This window comes from Protopterus annectens, chromosome 3.part1 (genome assembly GCF_019279795.1).
Source record: "Protopterus annectens isolate FY-2018-M chromosome 3.part1, PAN1.0, whole genome shotgun sequence".
Classification (NCBI taxonomy): domain Eukaryota; kingdom Metazoa; phylum Chordata; order Ceratodontiformes; family Protopteridae; genus Protopterus; species Protopterus annectens.
This window is the reverse complement of record NC_056732.1, coordinates 366,722,937-366,735,381: the sequence shown is the minus strand read 5'-3', so window position 1 is coordinate 366,735,381 and position 12,445 is coordinate 366,722,937. Positions and strand designations below refer to the sequence as shown.

At 37.8% G+C, this 12,445-nt stretch overlaps 1 protein-coding gene across 1 annotated transcript in view; it reads right to left on the bottom strand.

Moving 5' to 3' along the window:
* The window catches only part of CHN2 (chimerin 2), a 2,549,636-nt gene that overhangs the window by 1,298,413 nt on the left and 1,238,778 nt on the right, over nt 1–12,445 (bottom strand). The window contains exon 3 of the mRNA XM_044066825.1: nt 10,240–10,295. Within this exon, the coding sequence (XP_043922760.1) occupies nt 10,240–10,295 (56 nt within the window). The remainder of the gene's footprint in view (nt 1–10,239; nt 10,296–12,445) is intronic.

The following is a 12,445-nucleotide window of genomic DNA, read 5'->3' as shown; positions in this document are numbered from 1 at the left end:
GTTACTAAAAGATCTTGTAGCACTGTGCATAAAGCACTAGTGACTGCTAGGTTACTAAAAGATCTTGTAGCACTGTGCATAAAGCACTAGTGACTGCTAGGTTACTAAAAGATCTTGTAGCACTGTGCATAAAGCACTAGTGACTGCTAGGTTACTAAAAGATCTTGTAGCACTGTGCATAAAGCACTAGTGACTGCTAGGTTACTAAAAGATCTTGTAGCACTGTGCATAAAGCACTAGTGACTGCTAGGTTACTAAAAGATCTTGTAGCACTGTGCATAAACCACTAGTGACTGCTAGGTTACTAAAAGATCTTGTAGCACTGTGCATAAACCACTAGTGACTGCTAGGTTACTAAAAGATCTTGTAGCACTGTGCATAAAGCACTAGTGACTGCTAGGTTACTAAAGATCTTGTAGCACTGTGCATAAAGCACTAGTGACTGCTAGGTTACTAAAAGATCTTGTAGCACTGTGCATAAAGCACTAGTGACTGCTAGGTTACTAAAGATCTTGTAGCACTGTGCATAAAGCACTAGTGACTGCTAGGTTACTAAAGATCTTGTAGCACTGTGCATAAAGCACTAGTGACTGCTAGGTTACTAAAAGATCTTGTAGCACTGTGCATAAAGCACTAGTGACTGCTAGGTTACTAAAAGATCTTGTAGCACTGTGCATAAAGCACTAGTGACTGCTAGGTTACTAAAAGATCTTGTAGCACTGTGCATAAAGCACTAGTGACTGCTAGGTTACTAAAAGATCTTGTAGCACTGTGCATAAACCACTAGTGACTGCTAGGTTACTAAAGATCTTGTAGCACTGTGCATAAAGCACTAGTGACTGCTAGGTTACTAAAAGATCTTGTAGCACTGTGCATAAAGCACTAGTGACTGCTAGGTTACTAAAAGATCTTGTAGCACTGTGCATAAAGCACTAGTGACTGCTAGGTTACTAAAGATCTTGTAGCACTGTGCATAAAGCACTAGTGACTGCTAGGTTACTAAAAGATCTTGTAGCACTGTGCATAAAGCACTAGTGACTGCTAGGTTACTAAAAGATCTTGTAGCACTGTGCATAAATCACTAGTGACTGCTAGGTTACTAAAAGATCTTGTAGCACTGTGCATAAAGCACTAGTGACTGCTAGGTTACTAAAAGATCTTGTAGCACTGTGCATAAAGCACTAGTGACTGCTAGGTTACTAAAAGATCTTGTAGCACTGTGCATAAAGCACTAGTGACTGCTAGGTTACCAAAAGATCTTGTAGCACTGTGCATAAACCACTAGTGACTGCTAGGTTACTAAAAGATCTTGTAGCACTGTGCATATACCACTAGTGACTGCTAGGTTACTAAAAGATCTTGTAGCACTGTGCATAAAGCACTAGTGACTGCTAGGTTACTAAAAGATCTTGTAGCACTGTGCATAAAGCACTAGTGACTGCTAGGTTACTAAAAGATCTTGTAGCACTGTGCATAAAGCACTAGTGACTGCTAGGTTACTAAAAGATCTTGTAGCACTGTGCATAAAGCACTAGTGACTGCTAGGTTACTAAAAGATCTTGTAGCACTGTGCATAAAGCACTAGTGACTGCTAGGTTACTAAAAGATCTTGTAGCACTGTGCATAAAGCACTAGTGACTGCTAGGTTACTAAAAGATCTTGTAGCACTGTGCATAAACCACTAGTGACTGCTAGGTTACTAAAAGATCTTGTAGCACTGAGCATAAAGCACTAGTGACTGCTAGGTTACTAAAAGATCTTGTAGCACTGTGCATAAACCACTAGTGACTGCTAGGTTACTAAAAGATCTTGTAGCACTGTGCATAAAGCACTAGTGACTGCTAGGTTACTAAAAGATCTTGTAGCACTGTGCATAAAGCACTAGTGACTGCTAGGTTACTAAAAGATCTTGTAGCACTGTGCATAAAGCACTAGTGACTGCTAGGTTACTAAAAGATCTTGTAGCACTGTGCATAAAGCACTAGTGACTGCTAGGTTACTAAAAGATCTTGTAGCACTGTGCATAAAGCACTAGTGACTGCTAGGTTACTAAAAGATCTTGTAGCACTGTGCATAAAGCACTAGTGACTGCTAGGTTACTAAAGATCTTGTAGCACTGTGCATAAAGCACTAGTGACTGCTAGGTTACTAAAAGATCTTGTAGCACTGTGCATAAAGCACTAGTGACTGCTAGGTTACTAAAAGATCTTGTAGCACTGTGCATAAAGCACTAGTGACTGCTAGGTTACTAAAAGATCTTGTAGCACTGTGCATAAAGCACTAGTGACTGCTAGGTTACTAAAAGATCTTGTAGCACTGTGCATAAAGCACTAGTGACTGCTAGGTTACTAAAAGATCTTGTAGCACTGTGCATAAAGCACTAGTGACTGCTAGGTTACTAAAAGATCTTGTAGCACTGTGCATAAAGCACTAGTGACTGCTAGGTTACTAAAAGATCTTGTAGCACTGTGCATAAAGCACTAGTGACTGCTAGGTTACTAAAAGATCTTGTAGCACTGTGCATAAAGCACTAGTGACTGCTAGGTTACTAAAAGATCTTGTAGCACTGTGCATAAAGCACTAGTGACTGCTAGGTTACTAAAAGATCTTGTAGCACTGTGCATAAAGCACTAGTGACTGCTAGGTTACTAAAAGATCTTGTAGCACTGTGCATAAAGCACTAGTGACTGCTAGGTTACTAAAAGATCTTGTAGCACTGTGCATAAAGCACTAGTGACTGCTAGGTTACTAAAAGATCTTGTAGCACTGTCTTCTTCTTGTTCCCTGTATACCCCCAGCTTACTACCAGCTGCTCGTTTCTTGTTCCCATTGCTCCTAACCTCAACTCCTGATGCTACTCACAGGGTGAGGAGGCTCTGACAATGGGAATTTTATTGTCTGCCAGCTGGTATCCTCCTGGCAGAGGCCATCACAAATGGGGTATGAAAGGGAAGTGAAATTTCTTGGATGGGAGGCTAAGACTGGCTAGAAGTAGGCACCATCAAATATGATGTCATTCATATTAGGGTTTTCTTAGGACCTACACTCCATGAGCTGACTTTGGGTGTAGGTGTGTCAGACAATGTGGAGTGACCTGCTGATGATGATGATATGCCTACCACACAGCACTAGGCAACCGGGCCTCCTAAGCCCTCCCACATATCCAGCCCTGTGATTTTGAGTCTTGGCATCTATCAGGATTTGAAGAATGCTGTATCCATGCCAGAGTGTCCCCCTAAAACAAAACATCTCAACTTCTTAGCCAAGAAATCTGGACAAAGCCTAAAATAATAGGGGTGCAAAGGTCCAAAAATAGCGACATAGTTTAAATATTGATATTATAAATCTGAAAAGTTGCTAGAATAACAGGTTTTGTGTTAGCATGCATTTTCTGATATGAAGTCTGAAACACAAATGTCTGTCTGTTTGCTGACTTCAATCCTCAGTGATTTGCCAAAAAAATCATAAATTTTATGTGGAACAGACCAAAAATATGAGACAAAAATCTGGATATTCTGTGAAAATCTGGACAGCTGAGAAGTATGCTATCCCCCATTTTACAGACACACACACACACACACACACACACACACACACACACACACACACACACACACACATGCACACACGCACACACACACACTGTAGCTATGACCATTCTCCTTCCCAGCTCATATGCTTAAACCACTAATCAAATTTGGATTGCCTGGAATATAGTCAAGACTTTATTCCTCTACAAGAGGGTTAAACTTCATTATTTAAGGTGTATGTAATTGTGTGTATTTGTTTTCATTTAATAGGTTATGGGGGTGTTCTGGGGCATGTTTATTGACAGTTTCCATTAAAACAAAAAGTCTTGTAAAATGTGACATTGGTTCAAACGGAGATGACAAGAAATAACTGTATAAAAGATCATCCTGCCAAACATCAGTTGGTGCATGTAACACAAAAGCTGAAAATAGACATTTAAAGAAGATGTCATATATAATAGGTGAAATTAAAAATCAAGAAAGTCTTTGTCCCTTTAGGTGGAGAATCAGGTAGGTAGGAATACCAACTATGGCAAATAGCAGGTCAGAAAAAAAATCAGAATAATGTGAACATGTCAATGCTCAAAGCAAAAGCAATAAACCACAATTAAAATACATCACCTATCTAGCCTCAGTTGCTTGCCCTTAGTGAATTCATTTAATTCTGCATTTAGAGATCTCCCTGGATGATTCTGACAAATGACTCAAAATAAGTAGTTTGCTCAAAATTGTCCAATGATATAACACGTGGACATTATAAAATATCTCATCAAGTAATTGTAGATGATCCAAGAAATTATAAAGTATCTCATCTAGTAACTGCAAAACATGCAAAGAACCTGTGAGTCTGCAGTTTATTTGCAGCTCACAGCATCCAGCCGGGTAATTGTCTTGAGCAACACCAGGATTCTTACCAGTGTATAAATAAAATATCTCAATAAGTTGTTAAGAACCAATCTGAAAGTAATTAAAGAGATCCGAGAAACACCAGAGTCTGCTACAGTCTTATTTATTACAGCTGCCAACCTCCAGCCTGAAAATTGCCAACAAGCAAATCAAAGGTTTTTCATCACTGATTAAATCAAAATATGTCATTGAGTGGTTAAGAAATAATCAGAAAATAGTAGCAAGTGACCATAAGAAACACATAAGTCTGCTGTCATCTTAATTATTCCAGCTCACAGCTTCCAGCCTGCTATTTGCCTCAGGCACACCTCAGGTTCTTATACGTACATTAAGTACAAAAATCTCAAAAAGTGGTTAAAGAAGCAATATGAGATCGGAAAAATAACACCAAACTACTATGCTAAAATTCATTCTTCTTCATTTTAGCAACAGAACAAAACAGATGGATAAGCATTGCTCAGTAATGGAGATTAGAGTATTTGCAGTTACAAAAAGCACCATTTAGTAGGCATGTTTACAATTGCATCACTGTCAGTCTATGTTTGATGACAGTAAGGTAAAAATCTGATTGACATTTAAGAAAAAGATCTTGAATCTAATGGCACCAAAGCAAGGTGATCAGATTAGGGTTGTATCTTTAAGTATATTCATTTTTAACATCATTCCTCCTTGAACATAATGAGCAAATAAATTGTGCTAGATATTTATATAAACAATAACAGCCTTGTTAGCAACCTGCTACATGGGAGTCTTGGCATCTTAGATCAATCATAAAGACAACAATGTAGAGTAAATGGAGTTCTAAAATTAAAAAATAAATAAACAAAACCGTTTCCAGTTTTTGTGAAAAGTAAGTCTCAATCATCTGAAAAGAAAATGAACAGTTATACTAAGACCTGACTTCTAAATTATTTTTAAAAATGAAAAACAACTGGAGTAGTGTGTGTAGCTGCTCTGCATAAGTGTAAATTAAAAGAAACTGTGTTAAAGAAAAAGGCAACCGAATATGTAGTAAAAATGTAAAAAATGAGCACTGGGGGCCTTGAAAAAAATCTTTTGACTACCTAGCGACTCTTCGAGTTATTAAAGGGGAGATTTAAATTATTAAGCACATTCAGATATTAAAAATTAAAAAAATTAAATGAATTATATGCAGGGAGACCACCAAAACACCACTAATCATAATCAGAAAAAAATGGCCAAATGATCAAGTAGGTGGATGGGGGTACTAGGTATATAATGAAATTGGCAGTACAAAGGTAGTCCAAAAAGAGCTACTGTCCTAATCTCTGTAAAATAAATAAGATGACAACAGTATGTGTCTGGCAATATTGTTATAAATTAAAATTATGGTCATTTAGTCCTTTTATTAAAATGAAACTACACTACAGGAATTAGGGGTCCATAACTGGGATGGAGACAAACACACTGGGTATTGATTCTGACAACACTTTTGTTTGCACTTCGCCAGATCTGCCTGTATAGTCAAAATAACAAAGAAAGTAAACTGAGATGAAACTATAACATATATAAACTAAAATCACAATTAAAATTACAGTCTTTGTTTTCTTTCAATGGTTCCCATTAGGGTTGCCACAATGAATCATCTGTTTCCATTTTTTCCTGTCATCTGCATCTTGCTCTGTCACACCGACCACCTCCATGTCCTCTCTCACCACATCCATAACCTTATCTTAGGCCTCCCTTTTTTCTTCTTACATGGCAGTTCCATCCTTAGCATCCTTTTCCCAATATAGCCAGCATCCCTCCTCAGCACATGTCCAAACCAATTGCAATCTTGTCCCTCTGACTTTATTTCTAAACCATCTAACCTAGGCTGACCCTCTAATATACTGATTTCTAATCCTGCCCACCCTCGTCACACCCAGTGCAAATCTTAACAACTTTAGCTCTGCCATGTCCAGCTCTGACTCCTGCCATTTTGTCAGTGCCACTGTCTCCAACCCATATAACATATCTGGTCTCACTACCATCTTGTAGACCTTTCCTTTCACTCTTACTGGTACTCATCTGTCACAAATCACTCCTAACAGTCTTCTTCACCCACTCCACCCTGCCTGTACTCACTTCTTCAACTCTCTTCCACACTCGCCATTACCCTGAACTGTTGATCCCAAGTATTTAAACTCATCCACCTTCCTCAACTCTGCTCCTTGCATCCTCAACATTCCTCTATCCTCCCTCTCATTCACACACATATATTCTGTCTTAGTCCTGCTGACCTTCAGTCCTCTCCACTCTAGAGCATATCTCCACCTCTCCAGGCTCTCCTCAACCTGTTCCCTACTCTCACTACAGATCACAATCTCATCTGCAAACATCATAGTCCACAGGGACTCCTGCCTGATCTTGTCTGTCAACCTGTCCATCACCATTACAAATAAGAAAGGGCTCCGAGCTGATCCTTGATGTAATCCCACCTCCACCTTAAATGCATTACAATAAAAAGCAAAATTACAAATAAAATTACAATAAAAGACATAATAATCAAAATGTGGGACAGAAAGGAGTTTGTGGAGGTGGCTGGCAGAAGATGGGGGGGGGGGCAGGGGAGAAAATGGAGCATGAAAGGAGTAAGAAAAATAGGCAGAGAGGATATGAAAAAAATAAAGAAATAACAAAAGCAAGTGGACAATGTGAACAAATGTGAAGTAATCAAAGGCAAATGTACCTGCTAAATTATAAATGAAAAATCCAAACTATATAAATCATATCTATAGATACTGGCTAATTAATGTGTAAATGGTGTTTTTACATTTTTCTGTAATTTAGTCAGCTGTATAAATTAGCATGTACAGCACTAATGTTTTGAGGTGGAATATTGCATCTGTATATTGTCTTTAAAACAAGAGCATTTATATTCATTCATAAGGTGTTCCTTTAGTTGTTTCTTGAATTGACTGAGATCTTGTATAGAAGCAATCTCAGAAGTAATGCTATTCAGTGTGACAGATGCAGGCTTGAAGAAAGGTTTTCCACAACTATCCAAGTAGAAGGCAGGTCTATTTATCTTAGTACCTTATAAAGCATAGGAAGATTTATGAATAATGAGTCTGTTGGCCATTGATGGGGTAGTATCTGTCATTACGGTAGCATTGTCGCTGCACAGTAAGACGTTGTCCTGTTCGATTCTCAGCTAAAGCATCTTCTGTGTGGAGACATGCGTGAATGGATGTACCTTTGCTGAAGGTTGTGCCAGAGCTGGCAACTCGGCATGTAAAAATCTACTGCCAATCATTAGCGGACCGGAGTTCCGCTGTGGTCACCCCTAACCAGGAAAAGCCAAAATAACAACACAACAATGTAGATAGGATGACCTAACAGAGACAGGAAGTCATATATTGCTGTTTTGTTTTATTCAACTGTATATTATTTGGTGATTTTACAGGTCACTAAACAGCCATTTGAAGTAAGTGCGCCTATTCCACTGTATCTCTCAGATGAATGTAGATCAAATCTGCTCATCAATATTGTTCTCCTTGTGTAACTTTGGGTGTTTTATGGAATTAACTTTATAAGCTCAAAATCCTGTAATCTTGAATTACAGAATCTCAAGCTCATAAAGTAGAAAATCCAAATCCCCGAAACCACATAATCACGAAGCCCTAAATCCCGGAACCGCAAAACCACAAAATTCAAACTCTCAACACTTGCAAACACCATTACAACACACACGCACAAGCACACACACCTACCCTTATTATATGCAGGGGGCAAGCCCCCCTGCACCCCCCATGTGGGGGGCTGCGATCCCCACAACCCCCTACTTAAATATTCTAACTCCAAGGTCGCACTACATACACACACACACACACAAAACACCACCACACAAACTACATTCCTCTCGCACACACACATCTCAGTAACAACACATACTAACACACACTACAGCACCCACCCAACACCCTTAAACATAAACACTTACCTAAATCCACGAACACATCGCAACACCAGAATTGCTAATTCAAAATCTCCCGCATTTGAGATTTTGAATTTCGTGCTTCTGTGGTTGCGATCTTCCAATCCTTCCACTTTATGAACCCGAGATATTGAATTTGAGATTTCAATATTTTGAGCTTATAAAGTGTTCCCATTTTAAGTACTTGAATAAATACTTCAATCACAGTGAAATTGTATCTGTGAGTACTTTACAGTGGGCTACAAGCTTCAGTGAAGTGTTTATTGGGGGATACTTTGGGAGCTCCCTCCTCCCAGTAGGAAAACAACTCTTCTGGTTAACAATCCATGGGAAGGCAATGATTAATTCAAATGTGATGACATAAGACCTGCCAGGTACCATGTCATCTCAACATGTTATAGATGGAAAAAAAGCACAGATATGAGTGACAGGCACACTACTGGATCCCGTAACCCTCAAATACTTTTCAACTCCATCCTTCTATTACAGCTGACAAGTACAGTTCACTGAAATCTGCCTTAGGCACAGGATTCCACTGAGCCCTGATGTCTGCAGTCTCCTCATGAAAAAGGGGTCGCACTACATTATGAATAAACCAAATGTACACAACACATGCAGCCTATTTGTTTTATGTTGTATTATATTATCCCTTTACACAGTAGCTCTAAGCTCCCTCCATGCTCTGGCCCAGACAAAAACACATGCAAGCAATGTTCATTGCTTTTATTTCAATATACTGAAAGTTAAAGAACTGTTTGCTTTATTTTGTACAGACTATATTTCTAACATACACAGCGGGGCGCAACACATACATACATTGTACTTTTCATTTCAGTTCTTAATTGTGTTACTAAGTATGAAAACATTTAAATGTAATTTTCATAGGTGTGAATTTCAAATTGCATTGGCTTACACTGGGTTTGTGAAATAAGGCTACTAAGATAACTGAAAAGGTAAAACCAAAAACAAAAACACTGTTGTGCAAGATTGTAATATTTGTGCATAGCTCATGATATGCTAGTTAGTGCTGGTAATGCTGTGTAAGGTGTGCATGATTTGTGTGCATGCTGTATTTTAACACATTTCATAATATGTTCCTTCGTGCAGGTACTGCTTTGTGTGGTCCCTTATGTATGTGTGCATGTTATATTTCTACAAACTTCATGATATGCATGTTAGTGCTGGTATTGCTGCATGTGATTCCATGAAGTGTACGCATACTGTATTTCATATATATTTCATGGTATGTGGTTAGTGCTGGTACTGCTATGTGATGTGTCTACAATGTGTATGCATGCTATATTTGTACATACTTCATGGCATGTGTTTTAGCACTAGTGCTGGATCCTCTATCTGTGCTAATGCTATATTTGTGAATACTTCATGAGATGCATATTAGTAACTCTACTGCTGCATCTATACATCATGACATGTATATCAGTGCTTACATCGCTGCATGCCATTTCACAATATCTGTGAAAGCTGTATTTGTACATATTTCATGATGTCTGCGTTAGTGCTGTACCACTGTGTGAGGGTGTCCATAAATGTGAGTCTGTATTATATTTGTTCACATTTCATGATATGTTTCTTGGTGTGTTATTGTTGTTTGATGTGTATGCACACTACACTGATAAATAATCCATGATATGTTGTTAGAACTAGTATTGCTGTGTGGAGTGTTCATGATATAAGAACATGCTATACTTACACATCATGATGTTTCTTATCATATAGAACGTGTTCAGCCTGCATTTACATCCTTTCAAAATGTATATAAAAATTATATCAGCCTACAAATATTCATAAACAGATGTCTATGAGTGTTACATTAGCCACAAGACACAGAGTAAAATAACTGACCTCCCGGGGACTGACAACTCTTTTGGGCCTCGGTGCCTCTTGCTGTAACTGATACACTGTTAAAAAGAAAAGAAAATACAGTAATATCAGAGTTAATTATCTGTAATAAGCAAAATCAAATTACACCATTTTTGTTTTCCAGAAGGCTAAGCAGAAATTCTATTTTTTAATATCTAAATTTTCATTTAATGTAGATAAATAGCAGCTGGTCAATATAGAGATAGCAATTTAAATTGATTAGTTTTCAAAACATATTGATTTTTTTATATTTCTGCACTGAGTTATTCATCATGTACTGAAACTCACTGAGTTATATAAATGCAACAAAGGGGTAGTTAGCAATTGGTTTTCTTCTTTACTGATTGCTTTACTAAGTGTATAATATTTCACCTTATTTCTTGGAAAAAGGAACTGGATGTGATAAATTCATAGAACAATATTTCTGTTTTCACAGCTCTGTAAATCTTTACACTGCCATCAGATGTGCTAGAAAATGGAACAGCAGCTTACACAGGTTTTATTTCTGCTATAAAATAATCAGATCCAAACAACAAGCCAGAACCAAATCTGCTTACATTAACTTTCCAGATTATAACATATTAAACTGTTAGCAAGCAATCCAGGTTTATTTCATTTTATAAGTAAACTGCTAACTAGTGATATTTGAGTACAAGTTTTGTTCCTTCCATGTGTCTCAGGGTGCAGGGTATCAGTGCCAGTTAGTGCGTCTACGAACATTAGGTATAAATGCTTCCTCAGATTCCTTGTGGAATGTCTGCCACTGTAGTCTACCATTCAAATATATATTATTTTTGTAACTTAATCTTCCTCCTTCTGTTTTCTCTCGCTTTCCTTTTTATCAGTTTATTTTAGACATGTATTTGCTTTTTTTAAATATGGTATAGTATAGAGAATTACACCATGCTTGTATGTGTTTCCTCTTTTTTGTATGCATTTTCTTAGGGTATTGGAAGGGTTAGTCTGATGACTGTACTAAGTTACCTGTACATTAATGCAATTTTTAAGCTGATAATAAATAGAGCAACCACTGTGAGTGACAAACCACAGGCTAACAATGAAGATCTTACAGCTTAATTGGTGACCAGCATGTTAAGTTGTTAAACCCAGTATGTCCACAAGATTGCAGGAGAAAAGGCACATTTTAAATGTCTGATTTTTTGGAAATTTATTTCTTTAGTATATACTAACATGCAGAGTTTAATCACCATTTGGAAGAAGAGCATGATGGTGATAGAAAAATAGCACACACACGCATACATACACAGGCACACACAGACACACATGAGCAAGCACACACACATAAAGACATATGTTCTTAAACATACACACATGAACAAAGATATATTTGCACACACACACACACACACACACACACACACACACACACACACACACACACACATATATGCACACACACACACATATATATGCACACACAAGCACACTGATATACACAAGTGGATGTGCTCACACACACACACACACACACACACACACACACACACACACACACACACACACACACACACACACACACACACCTGTAATGAGACACAAGAGTAAAGTGACCACTTAATTTCCACAAAGTATATGTAGTATACTTTCTCTAATCAATTCAGTGCTTCATTGAAGAAAACCTGTTATGGTCAATAGAGCTGACACAGTATGTTAGAGTATTAGATACAGTTCATGTGACATCACTGAGGAATGCTGCAAGCACCATCCTTTTGAACATCTCAATGTACAGGGTCTACATTAAAGAAATAATTGTAGATTACTGCAACACAGGTGACTCACAGAGTATTATAGGTCTAAAACCATATGTGTATCCACTACCTTCACTGGATAATGCCATCATATTTTATACAAGAGAGGTGAAGAAGTAAAGAACATCACTGAATCTGCAAAACAGTGGCCCTGAATCACATCAGCACCAAATTATACAGTGTATTGAATCCTCCACTACTTAACCTGTAATGATTCTAGTTCCAGGAGCAATTGTAGAAAAAATATCTCAAACAGATTTGCATACTTTAACAGGTTCATATGGATATATTAGACAGAAGCAAGAATTGTTGTGCCAGCCATTTACAACAAATTCTGTTTACTCCCATCATGACAGGTGTGAATCAGTTATGTAAAATGCTTGCTCCATGGCATAGACAGAAAGCTCTGACTTAACTAT